A 26,390-nucleotide genomic window follows, 5' to 3' on the forward strand; every position below is an offset into this window, starting at 1 on the left:
AAATGCGGTAACATCCCGTTGCTTTCCGCACACCACAATCTCTTTCGCATTTTATTAAATTCCAAGGGGCCCAAGCGTGGAGATGAGGAAAGTGGATTTGACTAATTGGGCCCTCCGGACTTCACCGAAAGTCACGGCAAGGGTTAAATATTAATTCTATCAGGATGTTTGACCCGGTCAGAGACCGGGAAATCTCAATTAGCCTTTGCCCCCCGCATCCTGGACTAGCTTCTACGAATCCATACATATGTAAAATACGGCTAATCCCCATTGGAAATACAATAATAATTATTATTCATATCGTTATAATACGATAACAGAATACAAATGATGACCTGAATTTTGTTCATATCTCTAAAGAACGATAACAAAATATAAATAACGTGATATCCATAAAGAACGATAACTGGATATAAATGATAATTTGAATATCATTTACATCGCTAAAGAAAGATTAAAAAATAAAATGAAAACTTGAAGAAGGCCCGAACCCACGACCTTTGAATCATTAAACAAGCACTCTACCACTGGTCCACGAGGCGTAGATATGGAACACTTTCATAGTTCCGGAACTGCTTGTACAAGCACATGCATCGTGTAACATCGCCGCGACCCGAAGTGGACTTTGAAAATATTCGCTGTTCACGAGTGCGGCCACTTTTTTTTTTGACAGCTGTACATATAATATATATATATATGTATATATACTGTATCACATTACAAAACAATGCTATTTTAGTTACTTACTGACATATTTATTATGTAGGCTTATAATTTATTGTGCCAATTCTCCGGGGATTTTTGAGACAAACACAAATGAAAAAAGTATGAAACCTCACCTAGTTATACTGTTTCACGCATGATTTTAAACATTAGTGCATTAGTAACAATGTTTCCTACATCACTAAAGACGAATTAATTTCTGTCAAGCACTTCTCCACGATCGTTCAATTTAAATCTAAACGTTTCACAGAGTTTACTTCTCAAATTCTCATAGGTCTATGACATAATGGAGTGTCCACTTTTCACATACCAAATCTGATTTTTTCTTTAGCAAACTAAACACACAACCTTCATTCAGAAACTCACATTCAGTAAAGAAACTGCAACAGAACACCAAATTGGCCCCTATTGTAATCGGGTTACAAAATTTTAGAAAGAGAATAAGATGGTTACTCTCTCACTTGCACACAGTACAGCCATGGCTAAGGGATGAGGGGGTGGGGCGAATTCCAGAAAAGTATGTATTTCATATGCTAGGAAGACGAGTTGACAAGCTTAATAAGGGTTTTGCATTGTGTTTCAACTTTCAATAGGGCTAGCCCAGGTCACTGTCCTCATATCTTAGGGTGCTATTCATAGACATTTCGCTAGCCCACACTACGAGCGTGCTAAACTAGCCCGGGGAATCGACTAGTTACTTGTACAGGATTAATATCATATCTTGTCGATAACACTGGTTTATGAATACGAAAAACGTTAGTTCGCTGATCATCCACCAGAAGCCCGCACTAAGAATGTCTATGAATACGGCCCTAAATCTCTTTCTGAAGTGCTTGTGCAAAGATTTGCCCTATACTATACCTACTACCTGCTTTTCAGTTACAAAATAACGGTATTATCGTGTTTGAAGTAAGCAACTTCTGAGAGACTAATATTGTTGGAACTTTTACTCTGAATTTGCATTAACAAAATAATATCTGGTCAACATTACTTTTGTGTCACGAGTACCAATAGTTGTACTTAATGCAGTTTTTTTTATCGTGTTTTCAAAAATGTATTCGGAATTTCTCCATCACCCACAGTTTTTTTATTTCAACTTCAATTTTGTAAAATAAATGTTTTTCGTCAATTTGTCCATTGTCAAATAAAAGCTCCTACAGCATTATAAATATAATGGAACCAATGGTACCGTTGCTGCTGTTGTACAGGTTGAGACATATAGAGAGTATAGAGACATATACAGACCACCGCCTGCTGATTACGCATCCACAGACATGTACTTACATGCACGAGCGTGAACCAGTGTAGCACGCATTCATAAGAACGATGCCAGTTGTGAGATAGCAGTGAACCAGTAAACACGTCAGTCTGAGTGCTTTGTGTGTCTGAATTGAAGCGGTGAGATCAATAACCATTAAAGTCCATTTACACAAGTTTCGAGAAAAATGCAAAAAACTTTTTTTTTAATTTCCTACCTAATTATTATTTTTTGCACGTAGTATTTCTGTTAGTTTTAGAGATCATATATATTATTTTAATGTACCGAAGTACATATGATATTTCCATGCAGATATTCTGCGTCATCATACGATGAAAGAGTAATGGAACGGAGAAAAATTCTCTCCGGCGCCGGGATTTGAACCCGGGTTTTCAGCTCTACGTGCTGATGCTTTATCCACTAAGCCACACCGGATACAACTCCGACGCCGGTTAGAATCGTCTCAGATTAAACTCCAACTCTTGGGTTCCCTCTAGTGGCCGCCCTCTGCACTACGTCATAGATGTCTATGAACGCAGGACCGAAGTCCACACATGTGCTGAGGTGCACTCGATATGAGTGACTAGCTGGCCGGGATCCGACGGAATAAGCTCCGTCTTAAATCACGAAGTGATTTACGCATATCATATATATTATTTTAATGTACCGAAGTACATATGATATTTGTATCCGGTGTGGCTTAGTGGATAAAGCATCAGCACGTAGAGCTGAAAACCCGGGTTCAAATCCCGGCGCCGGAGAGAATTTTTCTCCGTTCCATTACTCTTTCATCGTATGATGACGGATGGAAATATCATATGTACTTCGGTACATTAAAATAATATATATGATATGCGTAAATCACTTCGTGATTTAAGACGGCTCTTATTCCGTCGGATCCCGGCCAACTAGTCACTCATATCGAGTGCACCTCAGCACATGTGTGGACTTCGGTCCTGCGTTCATAGACATCTATGACGTAGTGCAGAGGGCGGCCACTAGAGGGAACCCAAGATTTGGAGCTTAATCTGAGACGATTCTAACCGGCGTCGGAGTTGTATCCGGTGTGGCTTAGTGGATAAAGCATCAGCACGTAGAGCTGAAAACCCGGGTTCAAATCCCGGCGCCGGAGAGAATTTTTCTCCGTTCCATTACTCTTTCATCGTATGATGACGCAGAATATCTGCATGGAAATATCATATGTACTTCGGTACATTAAAATAATATATATGATATGCGTAAATCACTTCGTGATTTAAGACGGCGCTTATTCCGTCGGATCCCGGCCAACTAGTCACTCATATCGAGTGCACCTCAGCACGTGTGGACTTCGGTCCTGCGTTCATAGACATCTATGACGTAGTGCAGAGGGCGGCCACTAGAGGGAACCTAAGAGTTGGAGCTTAATCTGAGACGATTGTAACCGGCGTCGGAGTTGTATCCGGTGTGGCTTAGCGGATAAAGCATCAGCACGTAGAGCTGAAAACCCGGGTTCAAATCCCGGCGCCGGAGAGAATTTTTCTCCGTTCCATTACTCTTTCATCGTTTAGAGATCAAGACAAAGTAGTATACCAACTTTAAAGTCGTAACACTTGTGGAAATATCCAAAATTTAATTTCAAATTTGCAAAAAATGAATGATCAGAAGTGCACTTGAATGGTTACTGATCTCACCGCTTCAATTACTGTGTATTACATATTTACAAATGTATTTCTTTTAATTAGTCGTTAGTTACAAAATGCCTACAATTTGTTTAAATCACCATAACTTTTGTTATGTAAGTGGTGAAGTGACGCTCAAGTCCCAAAGGCGCGTAGCCGTATCAGAAGACGAAAAAGGATTTTCTATTTTAAGGGCAGAAGTTGAACTAGCGCATAGGGAATTGAGGAATGGGAAAGCAACAGGAGTTGACGGAATGCTCATTGAATTAGTAAAATGCTTAGGTGAAGACAAGAAGGAAATTCTATCATTATGCATCGAAATATATGAGCAAGGCAACTGGCCCGAAGATTTCACGCAGACAGTGTTATTTCCAATACCGAAGAAAAAAAAAATGTCAAGAAATGTAACAAGTTCAGGACTATGAGCCTGATATCACACTCAGCGAAGATTCTTCTGCGTATACTAAATCGACATTTATATTCTAAGATGAAAGAACAGTTGGAAGAAGAGCAGTTTGGCTTCAGGAAGGGAAAAGGTACAAGAGATGCAATTGGACTGCTACGAACAATCGGCGAAAGATATCTAGAGAAGAATAAAGAAGACGTATGTGGTATGTGTGGACTTGGAAAAGGCGTATGACAGGGTCGATTGGAATAAATTGATGGGGATCCTGAAGAAAATTGGCGTGGTTTGGAAAAAGAGGATGCTGTTCGGTAACCTTTATATGAAACGAGTCAAAGTCAGGACAGAAGAAGAAATGTCTGAAGGAAGTGAAATAGGAAGAGGAGTACAAGGATGCCCTTTATCTTCTACCCTGTTCAACATCTACTTGGAGAATTTAGAGAAGTTGTTTTCAGAATATGGGAGGAGTGGTATTGGGAGGAAAAAGAATGAAGTGTATAAGATTTGCTGATGATATGGCGTTGTTAACAGAAGAGGAGATGATACTAAGGGATATGCTACTAGAGCTAAATGACAGCTGTGAGCAGTATGGAGTGAAGATAAATGGCAATAAACGAAAACCATGGTCATAGGTAGAAAAGTAAAGAGGATAAATTTGAGAATTCTAAATGAGGCAGTAGAGCAAGTAGACAGCTTCAAATACTTGGAGTGTACTATAAGCAGTAACATGAGCTGCTGTCAAGGAGATTAGCAATGGCAAAGGAAGCTTTTAATAGAAAAGGGAGCATCTGCTGCTGACGTCGGCAGAAAGAACTGAGGAAGAGATTAGTGAAGTGCTTTGTATGGAGTGTGGCATTGTATGGGACAGAAACATGGACATTACGACGAAGTGAAGAGAAATGACTAGAAGCATTTGAAATGTGGATATGGAGAAGAAAGTGGGCGAAGAAAGAATGATGCTGAAACTGATCAGAAAGAGGAAAAGGAATTGGCCGGTGACTGGTTGACAAGATGCACTGAAGGATACACTGGAAGGAATGATGAAAGGAAGAAGAGTTCGGAGGAGAAGATATCAGATGATAGACGACATTAAGATATATTAATCATATGAAGAGACAAAGAGAAAGGCAGAAGATAGGAAAGACTGGAGAATGCTGGGTTTACAATGAAAGACCTGCCCTAGGGCAGAACACTGTGAATGAATGAATGTCTCTTTCACAACACATAAGAATCAGACAAGTTTTTCATATCCCAAAAGTAACCTTTCTCCTTGTGTTTTTCGTACGTTTGAAGAAAGGAAACTCTCTTTCTGCTGTGCAATTTTGTGTTTGACTAGGAAAGAAACATTCTTATTGCAATTATAAGGTTTGGAAATGTATTGTGGATGTTGTGCAGTTTTATGTAGGGGTAGAACTATTGTATTGTTTTCAAGTTTTCCAGTTCAGCATAAGCCTTGAAATCAAGACAATCATCGGCAACAATCATCAATATCTTCTGGATAGCACTTGACAAACTTGTTTGCTGCTCCCCCGGGCAATGCCAGCATTGCCAATATATTAAAACGTTCCATAACCTTCTTTCCTTTTGTCTAAGTTAGGAATAAAAGAATCAACGGTTCAGATAAGCTCGTCAAGTGTTACATTTATTCGATAGTATTGATCTCTGAAAACTTTGGGTTTATGGATACTTGGGTATTTAGAAGTTTTATAGCCATCTATTTTTAATGTTGCTTCCTCAAACTGTTCATAGTCATCTTTCTTTTTTACATGATTTTTCATTTCGTATATTGTTGCAGTGAATAACAAACCGCATTTTCAAATTTTCAAAGGAGAATGATTTCCTGTTACTAGAAAAAACAGCCTTACGTCTAGAAAAACTTCGTTACACTTCTGCAGAAACAATGAGGACATATTTGAAATATTTTACACAAGCATTATTTATCTCAAAATCTGTATCATTATTATAAATTTTCTCATTTAAAATTGTCACAAATTTTACAAAGAACTAAATATAGGCTACATGATGTCTTTACTCAGTATTTTTTCATCTTGTTTGCTACAGTTCTTCCTATTTCGTGTTCCAACTATTCAGTTGGTCACAATAACATTGTATCAGCCTTATTATTTCACTATGTTAAGGTTATAGTGTATTATGTTTCTGTTTTACATAATTTTTCATTTCATATATTGTTGCAGTGAATAACAAACCACATTTTCATATTTTCAAAGAAGAATGATTACCTGTTGCTACAAAACACAGCCTAATATCTACAGAAACTTCGTTCCACTTCTGCAGAAACAATAGGATTTGAAATATTTTACACAAGCATTATTTATCTCCAAATCTGTATAATTGTTATAAATTTCCTCATTTGAAATTGTCACAAATTTTTTTCTCGGCATCTTGCTATTATTCTTCTATACAGGACGTTGAATGTCGCCTATTACGAATAACGGTATTCGGTCGTAATGTAACCGATCAACTGAAGTTCACTGCTGAACGAAACACACTGAAATCCCCACCCCAACGCAATTACGTACTGGTACTTAAAGTCAGAGACGCATGAAGCGCAATGTAACGGCATACAATTTTTAGCCCTAGCTATAAGTAACTTGTCTACATAAAATAGTAACTTTTTTCACGGTAACCTTGCCTTGTATTTACGAGGGCTGGACCCGTTACACTTAAATATGCTTTGGCGCATTGTTCGTCCTATAAATTTGATATACGATTATTGTCCAAGTGCGACAAATGGCCTGGGTGGCATTTGTGAATTCGACACTGACAGGTGGTCCATCCTGCTCCAACTCCTGTTAGAGCCACATCCCACCTCCAGACAAGTTGCCTGGTAAGCCCCAGGGGCCCGGAGACCCAAGCCTTTCCTTAATTAGCGCTGTGAAACCGAAACTCTTAGGTAGGTCATTCTGCCTCAGCCCCTGATATAGCCAAGTCCCATCTGTTGACGAGTAGCGTGATAAACTCTAGGGATTCGAAGCCCCAAGCCATTCCCATATCAGCATTGGCAACCCGTACTTCATTCCATCCTATTTTTAGATGAAGAGTGCTGGTGAAATGATGGAGAAAAATGGGAGGAGTACCCCAACAAAAATTCTCTGCAATATTTCCTTTCACCACCATAAATTCCATCCTGATTTTGCCGGGGATCGAACACAACTCATCTGAGTGGGAGACCAGCGCGCTAGCATTAGGCCACGATTACTTTGTTCGTAGTTGAAAGCTGGCCAAGGTCTTAAGTCTTGTTTGTAAATTAATACATTAACTTTCTTACCTGGACTAAGAACGAGCCCTCGTGCACCAAAAGGAATATAACTGTAAAAATATGCTTTGTCCAGAAGTTCAGGATCAGAAAGGATAATCTGAAAAATAAACTGTTTACATGTTATATCTTGTATCACAAAACAGTTTGTTATGTGTATTTCTGGTTGGACTCATGTTATTTGGGATGTAAATATACGATTAGAAGGATTATTAGGCCTAATTCATTAAACTGTTGAATAAGTGTAAGTCATAAATGACAATTAAGAAATCTACAATGAAGTATAATTTAAAAATGGTGGAAATACGTTACGCATAATGTACTCGTATGCAAATTAAAATTAGTTATTATTTTTAAATATTGAATTTGAATTCATTGAAATAATAAATTAAGCTATATAATATATTTGCAAAAGAGCTCGTGTTTGGGTAGTACCAGTTACATGATATAATACTAGAAATTAAATGATAATACGACATAAGGTCTACTTACAATCTTAAAGTATAAATTGAGAAATAATCACTAGTTGAAAAAAAAAATAAAAAGACACCTATACCAAAAACTGAAATAGTTTCAACCTAAGGAAATATCATCTTCTTCATCATCATCATTAAACCTCGGATGTTCAGGTAAATTCCTATTTTTTTCCTGGGACTACTGGAAGCACTAGTAATGCCCCACTTCGATTATTGTGATTTTATACTGACTGACCTCGATGTCAACCAGTCGCAAAAATTACTACGTGTTCATAATTCTTGTGTTCCCTTCGTCTGCGATGTCCGTCGCGCTGACCACATTACCCCATCCTTCCAAACTCTAAACCGGCTACGGCTTAACGAACGTAGAAATTTTCATTCTCTTGTTCTCCTTTTCCAAGTCCTTCACACTTCTACACCTACCTACATTGCCTCCCTTTTCAGTTATCTGTCATCATATCATAATCTCTTCACACGCACGCAAAATAGCAGCATACTAGCCATACCAACACATAAGACATCATCGTATTCATCATCATACACAATCTCGCTCTCGCACTTGTGGAATACCCTACCCACTGACATCAGAGACTGTCGGAATTTAGTAGCGTTCAAAAGCAAGCTTATTAAACATTTTCTTACTGCGTAGAGTAGGTTTAATTTTTACTTAATCAATAAAAGAAATGCTTTTCTTCTTAACTTTTACAATAAACTGTCTAGCTTTTATTAATCAGTTAATCTTTTAGTTCTTTGATTTTTATTGTATTTGTAAATTTAATATTAATTGTAATTGTATTCTTAATATTGTAGTTGTAATCGCCTGATAAAGGGGAAGAGAAGGCCTAATGGACTTATCTCTACCAGGTTAAATAAATAAATAAAAAAAATGAAAACAAAGGAGTTAAAAATATATATTTATATTCCATATGTACGGAATCAATTTGGAAAAGATCCATAGTGCCTAAAATTGCTTATTCGACTATTATTGCCTATTTATGTACTATTCTGTCTTAAGGTGTCTATTTTAGAAATTTTTCTACCGTATATTTAATTCTCATTGAATATTTTCTCAATGTATTGTCTACTTGCGCTACATTTCTCACATCGAGGAAAAATAGAGAACAACAGGCAACACCACAACATGTGAAACTTCGCGATATTTCAAATTTCAAATATACACCTGTGTTATGAGTGGATGTCGAACATTCTTTTTCTACTTGTAAAATAATCTTAAACAGCAAGATGCATACTTTACACCCTACTCGTTTTTAAACGATTCTTGTAATTCATTGCTATGCCAATTATGGCACACAGAACAAACAGGAATGAAAGTATTAAACAAAAACAGAATTTAATTATGTCATTGTCGTGTTAATATTTTAAATTTAGTGTTTTTATATATTTTTAGTCATGAAAGTAACAGATTAAATGTTTATTCAATGCATATTTTGATTCTTCTCTGTCCATTTTGTTACCATAAGTGGCTATTTTTGGGACCTAAAATACACAGTTTTAGTGCCTGAACATCCGATTCTAATCATCATCGTGGTTTAAGTCATATTGGTTTGTTCTGGTTTTAAGTATTTGAAAACTGGTCATTCTTCGGGCGTCCCAAATTTCTCAGTCATGTTGGCTAATACAGGAGTATCTTGTTAGAAATACGGAATTCGTCCATTCTATTTCAATATTCTAGTCAGTTTTCTCTATATTTACTTATCTGGTCTAATATGCTAAGTTAGTTATTTTTAGCTCTTTCCGTATATATTCACTTCTTTTTCGACTATAAAATTCTCTTGCTATAAATTTTATTATTAAGGTTACTTAATTGTGGATTTATTTTAATAAGCTGTTTATACTCGTATAATTTAATCCATTATAATATAAAGAATGAATTTCCCATATTTTATATGGTACAGTATTTTGGTTCAAGTAAAATAGTTGACATATTCGTCTAGTTTTGTGAAATGTTTCTATGTCACCTTTACACACACTGAGTTTTATGAAAAAAAAACAACAGAATTAAATTGTAAATTTGTTCAATATTATGAAAACAAAATTCTGAAAAATAAAATAAGAATAAAATATGCGGGTACTCAAAAGGTCTTGACAAACAAATTTTAATACAACGGTGATTTAGCACTTCTTCCCAACTAATTACAGCATATTGAAGTATAGATTCAAATGAATGAATGAATGTTAGCCACGATGTCCCGTGTTGGACACAGGCCTCCTGTGATGGTGTTAGAACTCCCTCGACAGGGATGGCTCAAGTGTACTCGCTTGGTGAGCCAATCCAGGCGAGCTTGTCGTGTATACTACTTTTGTGACATGGTTAATAACCCTGTTCAACTTTAACTAGTCTCAGCACTATGTTCTTTGTTCATTTTTTTTTCTTGCACGACACGCATTATACTGACACTGGCACTTTGACAAACACTGGTTGCTATTTACAATATTTACCTGACACTTTCTCAACACTGACTTTACTATTTACAAAACTTATCTTACACTTTCACTAATACTGACTTTACTATTTACAATATCTTAACACTGATTACGTTATCTATTTACAATGACCTTCCCTAGTTCTTTCCACAAATCTCTGTTCTTTGCTGTCCTCGACCATTGTTTTCCCCCCTCTTCGGTAAATATGTCAGACCACCTGAGCCTTGGTCTTCCCTGTCCTCTCTTTCCGACGTAGGGGTCCCACATCGTGACTGCATGGGTCCATTTTGTCTGATGTAATCTCCCCACATGTCCCCCCCCCCAGGTCCACTTCGTTGCCGTGGCTCGTTCTGCTGCGTCAGTAGTGTTCGTCAGTCTTTGTAGTGTTTCCTTTGACATTCTGTCTCGTAGCGTGGTGCCCAGTATTTTTCTTTGCATCTTCCACTGGCATGTTTGTATACTTGAGCGTTGTCTCTCAAATATTGAATAAATATTATTCTTTAGATACAAATGGATAAATAATTTCGGAGAATGACAGATTTATAAATAGCTTTACGGAGCCTGTTACACATTTCAGTAAGCTATATGTTTATCCGTTCCGCATCGTGGCATCGTGGTTTAAGGCATTCTGCATAGGACTTGCGTTAAGGGATGATTCCTCAGAGAGGAAGATATTTTCTCAAAATTTCGGCCAGTGCATGGGACTGGTGTCCACCGAGCGTCGTGATGTACTAGGAGAGCAAGTATACGTAGCGATATCCGGTTACAAAAACCAGCTATAACGGCTGGGGGGATCATCGTGCTAATCACACGACATCTACATTCTGGTTGGACGATCGTCCACCTCTGCTTCGGCATATGGACGTGAGGCCAGCAGTCGACTACTGCTGGATTTGGGCACTTAAAGGGCTATAGTGCCACGGATTATTATTGTTGCTGTTGTTATTATTATTATTATTATTATTATTATTATCGAATGAAATAGCATATCTAACGTTAGTGCGACCGTTAATGGAATACGGAACTACTTGTTGGAATCCCTATAGAATATATCAGATAAATTCCTTAGAAAGAATCCAGTATAGGGCAGCTAAATTTGTTAAAGGTAAAAGAGAAGATGGAAACGATACGATAAAAGAACTTAAATGGGAAACTTTGGAAAACAGACGTAGGAAAACTAGAATAACATCATTGTATAGAGCACATCTATTTCAGAAAGCATGGGTAGACATAACGGCTCGGTTAGAAAAGCCAACGTACTATGGTAGGAACGATCATGATTTTAAAATCAAATGTAGGAAACAGAAAACAGATGTAGGTAAATTCTCATTTTTAAATAGAACTATAAATGATTGGAATGACCTACCTGCAGCGGTCTTTGAGGGCTGTCCTTCCTTAAAGAGATTCAAGAATAACTTAAAAAGTTGTGTATAAAGTGCAAATTAAAATTAAGGTGACATTTAACATTTAATTTTTTAAGATGACATGTATTTATTTAGCCTGACGAGTTACTTCCTCGGTTTGAATTGTAAATTATTTAAAAATAGCGTGTAAGAGGGCCTTAGACTAGAAATGTTTAGTTTAAATGTAGTTCTGTTTATAAGTATGCATAAGGGTGTAATTATTTGACTTATTTGAACTGTTGCATCAATGAAGCGAGGTGAGTCAGTGAAGTTATGGTTTTATAGTGCAGTGAATAGTTCCGATCAGTGATAAATTATAGCGTTAATGAAATGTGTTCTACAGTGTCAGTGAAATGTGTTATAGAGTGTCAGTGAAATGTATCCTAAAGTGTCAGTGAAATGCGTCATAGTGCCACTACAGGGAGTGAGATGAGAGTAAAGTGAAAGACTATTGAAACTTATGTAGGGCTTATACATATGTAGGTTGCATTGTAAAATTAGGTATTTCATTTATGTTTTATTATTAATTGTAATTGTAGTGTTAAATTGTATTGTGTATATAATTGTATTGTGTATTGTTTATATTGTGTATACCACTGTCACCGGGTGCTTGCCCACTTGCAGTGAAAATAAATATATGCATTTATTATTATTATTATTATTATTATTATTATTATTTTAGTTGGTTATTTAACGACGCTCTATCAACTACTAGGTTATTTAGCGTCGATGAATTGGTGATAGCGAGATGGTATTTGGCGAGATGAGGCCGAAGATTCGCCACAGATTATCTGGCATTCACCTTACGGTTGGGGAAAATCTCGGAAAAAGTCCAACCAAGTAATCAGCCCAAGCGGGGATCGAACCCGTGCTCGAGCGCAACTTCAGACCGGCAGGCAAACACCTTAACCGACAGATCCACGCCGGTGGATATAATAATAATAATAATAATAATAATAATAATAATAATAATTATTATTATTATTATTATTATTATTATTATTATTATTACATATTGCGACTCTGACATTAATCTAAGGAAATGTCTCTTAAAACTTGCAAGGAAACCAAGGTAAACGCGACAGAGACGAACTTACGGAGCAAGGAAAATGTCAAAACTAAATTAATATCAAATTGTGGTCAAATAAAAAAATATATATTAATGGGAGAAATATTAAGTAACAAAGAGAATTTGAGAAATCGTTTGCCAAGAAAGTGTCAAGAAGCAATATCTCATGTGTGAAAGTGTCTATCACTAATATTGTAAGATAAATCGACATGACCAAATAAATATTATAGTACTCATAGTTACGACGGAACAGTGATTTAGACTGATTATTAATTATGATTATTAAGTAATTAAAATTAATTGAACTTGACTTTGTGTGTAAGAAAAGAATTATAGCTGCGAGGAAAATAATCTTCATAATATTATAGCTTTGTTTTACTTACCCGAACATACTCCAAGTTACTAACTGCTATAATCAAGTTGTGGAGAATCCAAAATCGATAAATGTCACCATACTCTGAACAGTAACGCAGCAAGCATTTTAAATGATCTGCAACATAGATTGAAAGTGTGATTAGTTTTTGTTCTTCAGACGATGGGCATTAATGATGTCACTAAATGGCCATTACATAAATAACCCCGTTAAAGGGCACAGCATAATATGAATGGTATGATTTACTTTTTAACACTTAAGTAGTCGCGCGGGGTGTTGTGAACACCCCAGCCAGATATTACAGAGCTCGTAACTACATATTGAGTAAGCCTGTACTTCTGAAACTTTCAATATCCTTATTGGAATTGGTAAGGCAACAATAACCGTGAACATTATTGAAATCGGAATTCGCATACTCGAGATAATAACGGTTTAATTGAATGGGGTAGTTAAGCGCGACTGCTTAAGGATGTAGCTTATATTTTAGGTTAAACACATTGTTTTATCTTTGTATGTCATTTCTATCTGTAAAATCCATACTTTTGTAGAAATCGTGTAGATTAGAAACAATGTAGGGTAAAGTAGCATAAATCGCACCGCTTCCTAAATGGCACCACTGCTAGTTTAAAACAAATTACTGTAGTAGTGTAGCATCTAGTGGTATTGTTACAATCTACCATATGACCTCCCACCATGTCACTTGATTTCTGCCACTTCTTTGTGCTAGCAACGTGGTAATAGACTATTTAATATAATCGCTCAGGTGGATGTATATTTAGCTAATATTTTGTAACTAAATAACGGATTTCTATGCAAAGGAATCCACAATCTTAAGATGTTATTGGTTAAAATAAATATTAAAGAACATTTAACTTAGTACGATTTTCGAACATGTGGTGATTATAGGCTAGAATGAAGGCAATAATAACTTATGACGTAGTTTCTTAATTCGCACCACTTTGTAGGTGCCTAATTCGCACCGGTGCGATATGAGCAACTGTAGCAATTCTAGCCGTACAAAAGAAGGCCCAAAAATTTTAACTGAACGAGGAATGCATCACGTGGGTGCAATATCAAGTGGTGAAAAGGGCGTTAATACAAGTGTGTGTTTTATAAGTGCACCAGATATTTTGTGCCACCTATGAAAATTTTTAAACGCCAAACAGTGCATCCTACATTATCAGCTGGTGTTCTTCCAGGATCGTCATTTGTTTGCTCTGATTCAGGTTACATCAACAGTGAACTATTTGTCGAATGGCTCAAACATTTTATTTGCCACTCAAACCTGCCATAGAAAAAAGTGCTGCTTCTGTATGTCCACCTATACGAAACATTCAAAAAATTTAGAAGCTAGATTATCTCGGGAAAATGATGTGCTCCTATTTCAGCTTCCTCGTCATCATACTCAGAGGCCCAGCCTTTAGATGTTTCTATCGTCAAACCATTTCAGACAGCTAAATCATGAAGCAATTCTAAGGTGGCTTCGAGATAATCGTGGACAAAAGGTGACACAGTTTACAGTCTGAACTGCTTGATGAAGCACATGGCGAATGTGTGACAATAAAAAACGCATTCAGGAAGTTTAAATCTTAGGTAATTTATACTCTATTTTTTCAATTTCATTTGAAGATGCGTTACTCTCTTTCATTAATTTCAATAAACTTGTAATTTGCATGTATTGCATTATTCATTTTCAATACTGTTCAATATGTTCAATATTAAAAGCTTTCCTTCATCCTGTTCCCTGCAGTTAAAGAGGTGCGATTTAAGAAACCACAGGTGCCATTTAGGAAACTAGTTGCCTAAATGACACCACTGACATGTGTTTCAAAATGTAATTTTAATTAAAAAATATTAAATTCAAGGATTCTTTTTTACATGAAAGGTAATGTTCTGGGAATGTATTTCTGTAAAGGAATGCAGAAAATAAAAACTGTATTGTTCAATAAAAATTATAAATGCTAAAGTGGTGCGATATACGCAACCTTACTGTATGTATGTATGTATGTATGTATGTATGTATGTATGTATGTATGTATGTATGTATGCATGTATGCATGTATGCATGTATGCATGTATGCATGTATGCATGTATGCATGTATGCATGTATGCATGTATGCATGTATGCATGTATGTATTTATTTATTTATTTATTTATTTATTTATTTATTTATTTATTTATTTATTTATTTATTTATTTATTTATTTATTTATTTATTTATTTATTTACTAGCCGTACCCGTGCGCTCCGCTGCACTCGTTAGAAATAAATATAAAGTAATTACATAATTAAAATAGGACGTTTGATACAGGGAACATTCGTGTTTGATAGAAGGATAAATCGTTTAATATGTTACTTAATTTAAATTGTATTTAAAATATTAATATGCGATCATTTTGATCCAGAGACCACTCATTTGGTGCAATGACAATTCCTTTAACATGTTATTAATTGTTATTACCAATTATTTTTGGAAAAGCGAAAATTAACAGAAAAAATTTGGCTACAGATTTATTATTATGTTTATATTATATTATATTATGTTATATTATATTATATTATATTATATTATATTATATTATACAGGATGTTTCAAAAATACGGGGCATAATTTCAGGTATGTATTTCCCACATGTAGACAATCAAAATAGTTCATTACAACATGTGTCCGGAAATGCTTCATTTCCGAGTTATGGCCTTCACAACATTGAAATTCACCGGAACGTTTTTTTTTTTTTTTCCACAGGTCGTTGTCATTACAGAAGATGTTCAAAATGTCCACCTCCTGCTTGAATACAGACCTCACATCGATGTCTCATTGACCTGCGAACACGATCCCAAACTCCAGGAGTATTGCGTATGTCCTCAGAACATGCCACAATTCGATTCCGAAGGGATTCCAAATCAGGCACCGGAGATGAATAAACCAATGATTTTAAATGGCCCCACAAGTAGAAATCGAGAGGGATCAGATCAGGTGAACGTGGAGACCAAGCAATTGGGCCACCTCTACCTATCCATCGATCAGGAAACCTTCGATCCAAGTACCGGCGAGCCGTACGACTGAAGTGTGCAGGAGCGCCAACATGCAAGAAGTGAATGTGTTGACGATTGATCAGTGGAGTGTCTTCTAAAACATGATGTATGGTATTTTCCAGGAAGTTTGTGTACGTCTGCCCCGTAAGTCTGTTTACAAGTATTTGGGGTACAACTAATCAATCACCAATGATACCGGCCCACTTGTTGAGGTAGAACCGCACCTGGTGATGAGATGGAACAGTTGCACGTGGGTTTTCATACATGCTGATTGTGGAAATTTGTTATGCCATCTCGTGTGAACTGTGCTTCATCTGTAAATAATACTAAGGCAGGAAAGTTCGGATTTACACCACACTGCTGCAAGAACCACTGACAGAACCTAACTCGTGCAGGGTAATCTGCTGGTGACAGGGCCTGTACACGTTGCAAATGATAAGGATATAATTGATACTCTTTCAACAGTCTCCAGACAGTCGTATGAGGAACATTGACTTGCAACGCTACCCTTCGTGTGCTGATAGAAGGAGTCATGTTCACAGCCTCCAGAATCTCCTCCTGTACTTCTGGAGTTGTAGATCTTGGTCGTCCCCTTCCCAAACCAGGAGAGTTAAATTTTCCATACTCGCACAGACGGTAATGGAGACGTATAAATAAATGTCTTCCGATCTGATCTAGACTTTGTCGCTGTGGGTACCTCTCCTGGTACAAACGACGAGCCAGCGCAGCATTGCCGTCCGCCTTACCGTACATGACTGCCAGCTGTTGATTTGAATACATGTCGCACAGTCTAACGCCTACACAACACTGAATGTAACCTTCGCCTCGGAATGAACTGTCAGAGTGCCCTCTTAATGTCTCCTTTGACGGCAACGTCCTACGGAAAGAAAAACGTTCCGGTGGATTTCAGTGTTGTGAAGGCCATAACTCGGAAATAAAGCATTTCCGGACACATGTTGTAATGAACTATTTTGATTGTCTACATGTGGGAAATACATACCTGAAATTATGCCGCGTATTTTTGAAACACCCTGTATATTATATTATATTATATTATATTATATTATATTATATTATATTATATTATATTATATTATATTATATTATATTATGTAAAAAGTGCGTTGATAACGGATGTACTCGAATTAGAAAGTTTTTAATTTGTTGTGGGAGCTCTTGAATCTCAGGAGGAACAGCTTTCACAACAGCGCAACATAATCTGCTTGGCTCATTACCCAATTTTTTTGCATTGCATTTATTGCATATATATTTTATGTATTTTAACACGATTCAATTGAGCATAGTTAAAATTTGAATTATAAAATAATGGATTGCTAAGCTAACGTACTATTACTACACACTAAATCAATACACTCTCGTTGTTCGTTAATCCTCCGAGATAAAAATGAAGATGTTCATAAACATTATTTTAAGAAATACAGGAAATGAATATACAGAATAACCTATCAAGTTTTCTGTGCATAAGAAGTTATTTTAATCTTACCTGTCCTCAATTCACTCACAAGTTACTGTAATAACATTATATGTAGCATTATGTCCATCCAGAGAAACTACACTTTCCAATGATGAAATAATAATTAATTATACAAATCGGTTAATTTGGCTTCCTATATTACTTCATACAAACACAGAATCATTGTCTGTAGGCTATGTTTCATAGCTTTCGATTATTGTGTCCAAGGCCCCTTATAGACGAAGTCATTTGTTTTTTATTTCAATACACCGCTTTAGATGGCAGTTATTTTAATTTTAAAACTCATTTATCTCATTAAATATCAGTCCTATCAAAATTTTTCAAAGAACAAAGCTTATCAGAAATCATTTTTAAAGAAACTTTTGTTATGTAACATTTTTCACAAAAATCAATAATAAGAGAGATATTTCGATTTATTTAATTCAGACCCACTTATAACCCCCCTTTTAAATAACGTATTTTGAATGCCATATAGCCTAAAATCTAAGTTACAACGAATTTAATTTATATTCCAATTTTCATCGAAATCTGTTCAGCCATTATCGCGTGAAAAGGTAACAAACATACAGGCAGATAGACAGACAGACAGACAGACATACAAACAAAAATTAAAAAAAAGCGATTTTCGGTTTCAGGATGGTTAATTATACATGTTAACACCAATTATTTTTAGAAAATCGAAAATTACCAGAAAAATTTTGGCTACAGATTTATTATTGGTATAGATTGGTAGTAGGCACCGTTGGGAGTCGCGAAGGGGGGGGGGCTGTTTTCTGACGGTCGTCAAACGGACTTGTCTTTTACGAGTCGTGAAACAGACTTGGCAAGTTGCCCGAGAATCAAGGATGCTATAGAAAGGAGAGAATTGTGCAGAGCAACTGCATATGTCATTCCACGCCAAGAGTGCAGTATAAAAAGAGAAGCGAATGCGCATTCAATTACAGTCTACAATAATGACTCGACCACTGATAGAAGGAGTTCTCTCATCTGCCGGTTACTGGACGACCGATAATTTCGACGATGCCGTGAACTTTATATTACAATTCTTAGAAAGTATAAAATCTACAAAACTGGTAATACACACGTCGGCAATTTTTATTAAAGATGGTGAAGAGATTAAAGTGCACATCCTGTGACGGTAGACACCATACTGGATATAGATGACCTACAAGTCTGCGATTTTTTCGGAGACGTATTTCACAAACTGACGGACCCCGACGAATTTCCAACTGCCACGGGGTCCGGTCTGTCGTTCATCCCCATTCGTCGATGGTGATTTACGATGGTAGCGTGTCAACCAAACAACGATGTCTCCGCCAGTGCCCGGAACACGCTGTCGACGGATCTGGTGTCCGTGGATGAGGTCTACGATGGCCCTCCGGACATCACCACTAGCCGAGCGTCGCAGACGTTGGTGGGTTGCATCGGCCTCTACTATTTCTATCGTCCGGGGCATAACACCGGTCAACGCCGACGTGCGGTGCGGTCTGGCTGCGCAGGGAGAAGTGTCCTGAGGATACCACCAGCGGTTTCACATCTCCGAGCAGATGGGAAAATATAATCTGCGAATATTCAACTGTAGAGGTAATGTCCTGTATCGTAGGAAATTGAGTCCTCAGATTAAAGAGTATATAAATTTATATTAGGCCTATGTGAATACCCGTAGATATCGATTAATTGTAAAACTAGATGCAATTTTGAAAGAAAAGACGAAGGCTGGCAGGCGGGTGTGCTGAAAGTCAACATGTAGATCATCATAAACTGTCCACACCTGTGGAGTAACGGTCACCGCGTCTGGCGGTGAAACCAGGTGGCCCGGGTTCGAATCCCGGTCGGGGCAAGTTACCTGGTTGAGATTTTTTCCGGGGTTTTCCTTCAACCCAATACGAACAAATGCTGGGTAACATTCGGTGCTGGACCCCGGATTCATTTCACCGGCATTATCATCTTCATTTCATTCAGACGCTAAATAACCTAGATGTTGATACAGCGTCGTAAAGTAACCCAATAAAACTCTTCATGATCCGGAGAGCTCTATTTTGCGCTGTTTGTAATGGCTTGAGGGTAGTCCGAGGTGCATAAAACCAAGCAGGAAAAGCATAAGTAAGAATTGGAAGAATTCTTTGTTATTTGGGAAAAGGGAGATAAGTCATAAAAATGAGTTTTGAGATAAATGAAAATTAAACTTTGGACCCTTTCTGCAAATAATTTTGTACACAAATAAAACACATCAACTCCTAGTATTCTTTCAATTTTTGTACACTCACAAGCAAACGTTCTGATGGGGGCAGATAAAAAAGCCAATTTTTTTTCTTCCACCATGTTAATATTGTCGAAGGAAGTGCTTATACAAATTTTGGCCACACGACCGCAATTACGAGGGCCGTAAAAAATAAGTTCGCCAAGGGCCGTTAACAGAAAAAAAACACAATTTCATTGCACAAATTTATTGGAACCGACACAGCAATTATTGAACTATTTTTCAACATATTTTCCATCGGGATTAAGACATTTCTCATATCATAGGATCGACAGAGAAAGGTGCAGATGTAGTCAAACGCTGGTTCCGATCTAAGGCGGATGACTTGTACGACACAAAAATTGATCCCATGGTATTTCTGTTATTGTATTTGTATTTCTGGTTGTGTGGAAGAGAAGGCTTGATGGCCTTAACTACACCAGAATAAATAAATAAATAAATAAATAAAAATAAATGAATAAAAATATAAATAAATAAAAATAAATAGATAAATAGATAAAAATAGATAAATATATAGATAAATAAATAAATAGATAAAAATAGATAAAATAAATAAAAATAGATAAATAATAGATAAATAGATAGATAGATGGGTGGGTGGGTGGGTGGGTGGGTGGGTGGATGGATGGATGGATGGATGGATGGATGGATAGGTAAATAAATGAATGTCTCAATTTCAATGGGGGATATGTTGACAAATAGCGCAACAATTACTGTATCTGTTTCAATAAATATTTCCATGCAAATGTGCTTTTTTCCTATAAAAAGCCCCAGGGATAATCACTTTCAGGACGGCCTCGTAATTGCGGTCGAGTGGCCAAAATTTGTATAAGCACTTCTTTTGACATTATTAACACGGTGGAAGAAAAAAAATTAACTTTTTTATCTGCCCCCATGAGAACGTTTGCTTGTAAGTTGTATAATTTAACTTGTGTGTCCATCTGAGGAACAAAATTCCATCTGCACAAAATAATGACTTATCCCCCTTTACCCGAACGCCACAGAATTAATTGTCTATAGAGATTTGTCTTCTGTTTCAAGCCCAGCACAGAAGATCGTAGTAAAGAATAAATTTGGAAAGTGCGAGCAGTAGCTTTAACAGCAGTAAATTTGATGTGTTGTGTCCAAAGTAAGCGTTTATCAAGAATGACGCCGAGATATTTAACTTAATCAACATATTATAGAGATTGATCATATGAGGGGCTCACAACCAGAGTGGACCAAGTCCATCAGTGATCAGTTTGTGGATTAATACAATCTCGGATGAAGAAAACTTAGATTTATTCATTGCCATAACAAACAAAGTCCTTAACTCATTTGTTACTCCACAGAGGGCAGCATTTCCTATGGAAGGTGAAGGTTGCTAAGCGTGAGCCAGGAACTTTAAGACTCAATATCTCAGAACTATTCCAGATGGACTTGGTCCACTCTGGTTGTGAACCCCTCATATAATGTAATTTTACTATCTGGTATTTTGGTGCACTTGGTGAAAATTATGGATTCGCACTTGTCAGGGTTGATTTGTATTCTGCAGCACAGGAACTATCGTTCAATGAAGCTAATATCTCTTTGGATGGCAGCGATAGCTTCATTTGGATGAGATTTGGTGCAGTAAATTATGGTGTCATCAGCGTACATAGATGTTGTTATTTGTCGAAATGTTGGTAAATCAGAAGTATATATATACAAAAATACAGCAGCGTTTCTCAAACTTTTTTGGAGTGGGGACCACTTTTTTAAGTCAGAACAGTTCCGCGGACCACCTTATTCTTATTTCCTTCGAAAGCAAATTTATAACTTTTGTAGCATATTTTAATACCAGTATACTTATATTTCAAAATACAATTATTTAATTATGATAATTACTTTTCTAATTATATTTTTGTAGCCAATCACTAGTAACTCATAACAGATTCTATGAATTGTTGATTCATCGCTTGCCTGTTAGCAGATAGTTCTTTGAAATCCTTCTTATGTGGTACACGCTAGTAGTTGGCCATGTCTCTGTTAAATAGTGCCCGTTATAAATAATGAATAACTGGCTTTGATCCGGATCTTTGAAAAGAATGGAACATGATGATACGCTTCATTTAGGCAGTGCTAATAGTTTAGAAGCTGTGTGTGTGAAGAAATATATTAATTATAGTGTCATTAAAGAAATATCTAGTCCTCTAGTAGCTATACAAAGAAAAAATACTTTCGTAAATATGGCGAGAGTTATTTGGAACTTCGATTTACTTGGTGTGGCAATGAAAGTGAACCAAAATCTCGGTGCGTTGTGTGTTACGAAGTGCTTTCAAACGAGTGTATGAAACCCCCGAAATTGAAATGGCACTTAGAGTCTAAACATGCAAGTGTAACAAGTAAACCTGTCGGATTTTAAAATAGGCGGAGTCTAAAATTTTTAATATCGTTATCGTATCCATTTCAATGTGCAGACTAGGTGTCTGCAAAACTATTAAGAAAGCCGTCAATACATGAGAAGGTTCGGTACTTTGGTACTATACTATCAATTCGGGTGGCCCCTGGCTGGGTTACAGGCTCGGCACCAGATATGCAGAGAAAAGATGGCGAGAAACGCCACGTTCATATGCTTTAAATCCCTCTTTTGTTGCTGAGAGTAGAGTGGGAAGTGGGTAGACGAATAGGGTAAGAAATTTCATAAAATATTAGTACTGGGAGGAAAAATGAAAGGCGATTATCATGAGTAATTTCCAAAGTCTGAGATTTTCAGCTATAGTGTGATACGCAATTCGTTTGAATTTTATTTTTTCTTCTGTCTTTTTTGAAGGACCACAAGGACAAAACTCGAGGACCACAGGTGGTCCGCGGACCATAGTTTGAGAAACGCTGCAGTAGGGGATAGGGCCAATAATGAGGAACTCCGCCATTGGTGAGATACACAGTAGAAAGATGGCCGTCAACTTTAACAGCCCTAGTAGGTCAGTTGATGAAGATAACCCGCAATAAGTCTTGTGAGAGCATCTGGAAAATAAGGGAGTAATTTATAAAGTAGTCGATAGTGCCACACAGAGTCAAATGCTTTTGCAATGTCTAGTAGAAAAGCTTTAGTATAAGATTTATTGTTAAAGTTTTTTCTGATTTTTTCAACCAGAGCTAGAATGTTGTAGGTTATGTTTCTATTCTTCTGAAAAGCCATCTGATAATTTGGAATATATTGGCAGCATGGATAAGTAGTCTAGAGAGAATTATTCGTTCCAACACTTTGCCATGAGTATCTAATAAACTATTGGGCGTCTATTCTGAGGTATTGTAGGATCCTTTCTTGCTTTGGTTGTTATACTCGCGTGCTTCCATACTGTTGGAAAAGATTGAAGACTGAGAGAAGCATTAAACATTTTTGTAACGCGAACAATTGCCTTGCTGAGCAAGTTTTTGAGAACGATATTTGGAATTTTGTCATGGCTAGGCAATTTCGAGGATTTTAGACGTTTGATGGTTCTTGAAACTTCTGAAAGTGATGTGGGTTGTATGACTGCTGTTGGTGTTTTAAGCAGAAAATTTCTGACTTCACTAATGATTCTATTATTCTGCTGAGAGCAGGAAGGATAAACTGGAGCTAGCGAAAATTATGACTTCAAATGCTGAGCAAGAACTTCAGATTTGCCTCTGATATCGTAAACTGGCCCGTTAGAACTTTGAATAGGTTTTTGTCTGGAGAGCTGAGAAGGTTTTGTAAGCCTCTTGGTTATACGTCAGATGTTGTTTGAAGAAGCCTAATCTCTGACATTTTTTTTTTTTTCAAATTTGTCTAGTCTTTGACAGAGAGCAAGCCTATGGACCCTTCTTTGAGATTAATATATAGATTTTTTTATGCGTCAGAACGTAGTTTTGCCACATTTTCATTGGTCTGCGTTTTGATTTTATTAATTCTAACAGATCCGGATTACATTTTGTCCTGTTGGTCGGCGATTCTTTAGAAGTAGAGATACGAGGAGCATCTTGAACTGTACTGTTAAGCTATACATTTTAGGTTAAGGTAATTTACATTTGCGATAGAAGGGTTATAAGAAAGTGAACTGGATAAGTAGTCCCGATAATATTTCCAATTTGTAGTGGTCGTCTCAATCTTTCGAAAAATTGTAGCTGCAGGAATATGGTCCAGGATTAACAGAACAGGATTGTAATCTGACGTTAAAGCAGATATGGATTCGATAAACAGAGGAGTAAGGTTGCTCTTGATTAGAGCAATATCAATTATATCTGGTCTATGCCTGTTATTCTAAGGATACTGGGTGGGGTTGTACGGCGCTATCACCATATACAGTGAAACCTCTCATTTACGGACATCGAAGGGACATAAAAATCTGTCCGCATGTGAGGGTGTCCTTTATTGGGAGGGAGGTACCCCAATCTAACAGTAAATTTATAAATAATTGATTAAATGGCAATCTTACTCGTGTTAATTGTGTAAGCATGTGCGGCTTACAGCTGTTTCGGTGCTTCTTCACACTATCCTCAGAGCCTACTAGATCTCGGCGTCATCTCGAACTTCACTGCCTGTTGTGTGGGTGCCATTTAATCAATTATTTATATTCAAGTATTAAAAGTAGTGTACGAAAGATTCAACATGGAGTAAATTTATAATATGCATTATGTATCCCCTCACGCTTTAAATGAAATGCATTACTTAGTTTAATTCTAAATAAAGTCTACTGTACTACAGTAAATTTTTAAAAGTAGCGTACGAAAGATTCAACATGGAGTAAATTTATAATGTGCATTAAGTATCCCTTCACGCTTTAAATGAAATGTATTACTGTAGTTTAATTCTAAATACAGTCTACTGTACTACAGTAAATTTTTTGCAACTTCGAACTAGAGTAGATAAGGCCGAAACTTAACCTTTAGGTTCAGGTGCAATGTCTCTCGAAACAGAACAACTGATTGAAGTGAAGGGAATAATCCTATTAACCCTATCATGTGTCGAGTACAATTTCACGATCACGGAAATCTTGGACCCATCAGACAGGTTAAATTTTATGACTTTGTTTATCCACCCGCTTCCAGCTAACAAGAGGTAGCCGGCTGGGCTAGTGGTAGCCTACAAAACCCTTATTGTCTTCTTCCATGTTGAAGAATTTCTGTACAGTTCTCAAAACTAAATTTTCCATTTTTTACCACATTAGGTCTTGAAATCCAAGTTCTTTCCGCAGTCAGGAGGCAAAGCAAGCGTTAGGACTGTGAAACAGCTGTCCGTGTCCGTGCCTGAGAGTGTCCGTAAACGAGAGTTTAATTTGTCATTATTTCTATATTATTTCAGTTGGAACATAAAAATCTGACCGTATATGAGGAGTGTCCGTATCTTGAGAGTGTCCGTAAGGAGAGGTTTCACTGTACACCCATTTTATGTTGCGTGGGATTCTGGGATTTTGCTTCGATTAGTAGTTAATTGAGAGTTACAGAGCGTATTCTTGGCGTTAAAATCTCCGGCGTGTACATAGTTAGAAGCAGATTGATGAAGAATTTCAAGATCAAAAGAGGCTTAGAAGGAGAAACATATTATATAGATCAAAGTTGAAGCGTAGTTACATCATTTACGGGAATGAAAATAAATGTTCTCTCCATTTGAGTAAATAGACGCGTCGAGACGGAGTTATGATGTAAACTATGTTTCATGATAATTGCTGTACTCCCATGAGGCGCGCGCGGTCCATCGTTCCTATATGTGACGTAATTTCGTAGACTGAGTTTCTTGTTTGGTGTTAGATAAGTTTCGTTTACAAGGAGAACATTAACGTAATATTCTTCTAAAAACTTTGGAAGAATGTCTATATCACTAAAAATGCCAATTGCGTTCCAAAATACAATACGTAATGGTCTATTAATGGAAGCCATTTTAGCATTTCTAATTTTCAAAAAGAGAGGTACAGCTGTCAAAAGAAAAAGTGGCCGCTCTCCTGAAATAAAGTTCACTTCGGGTATCTTCGCTACAATTCGGAGACAGGCGATGTTACATGTTGTTGGACCACGTTGCCTGATATCTACAGTTATAATTGAAGTATTCTGTGTGTTATTCGATAGCGTAATGGTAACGTTCAGGCCTCTTATTCATGAGGTCCTGCGTTCGACTACAACCTCTTGCCTTTTATGTTATTTTTTTGTTCTGTTTTTGAGAGAGACAAACTATACATAATGGCTCCTTTCTCTTTTACGATTATTTTAGTAATTAACATCAGGTTCATTAATGTATTATGTCATGACTTTATCATTATGATATTGTGGCTGCAAATGGAAAGAAAAAAGATTTTATTCTCAATAAAAATATCTTTCGTGGCATAAACAAAACAAATTTACTGGCGTCGACCTTAAAACATTCAAACAATTAAGCGTTCAAAAAACAAAACAAAAAGCCACAATTCAATATTTAGTCTATCTTCCTCTTATCTCGATCATCTTGCAGTCGAGTGGGCATGGAATTGACTAGTCTTTGCAAATAGCGACTGTTCTTAGACACGATATTCCAGGCATTCTCAACATACATACAT

The 26,390-nt window shown here is 36.7% G+C and overlaps 1 protein-coding gene across 2 annotated transcripts in view; it reads right to left on the minus strand.

The window, feature by feature from the left end:
* LOC138711804 (cytochrome P450 4C1-like) overlaps positions 1–26,390 on the minus strand; it is a 174,705-nt gene that overhangs the window by 85,142 nt on the left and 63,173 nt on the right. For both annotated transcript variants that reach the window (XM_069843048.1, XM_069843047.1), the window contains 2 exons: positions 13,099–13,205; positions 7,335–7,422 (listed from right to left, as the gene is read on the minus strand). In XM_069843048.1, the coding sequence (XP_069699149.1) occupies positions 7,335–7,422; positions 13,099–13,205 (195 nt within the window). The remainder of the gene's footprint in view (positions 1–7,334; positions 7,423–13,098; positions 13,206–26,390) is intronic.

Source organism: Periplaneta americana, chromosome 13, assembly GCF_040183065.1.
Source record: "Periplaneta americana isolate PAMFEO1 chromosome 13, P.americana_PAMFEO1_priV1, whole genome shotgun sequence".
NCBI lineage: Eukaryota > Metazoa > Arthropoda > Insecta > Blattodea > Blattidae > Periplaneta > Periplaneta americana.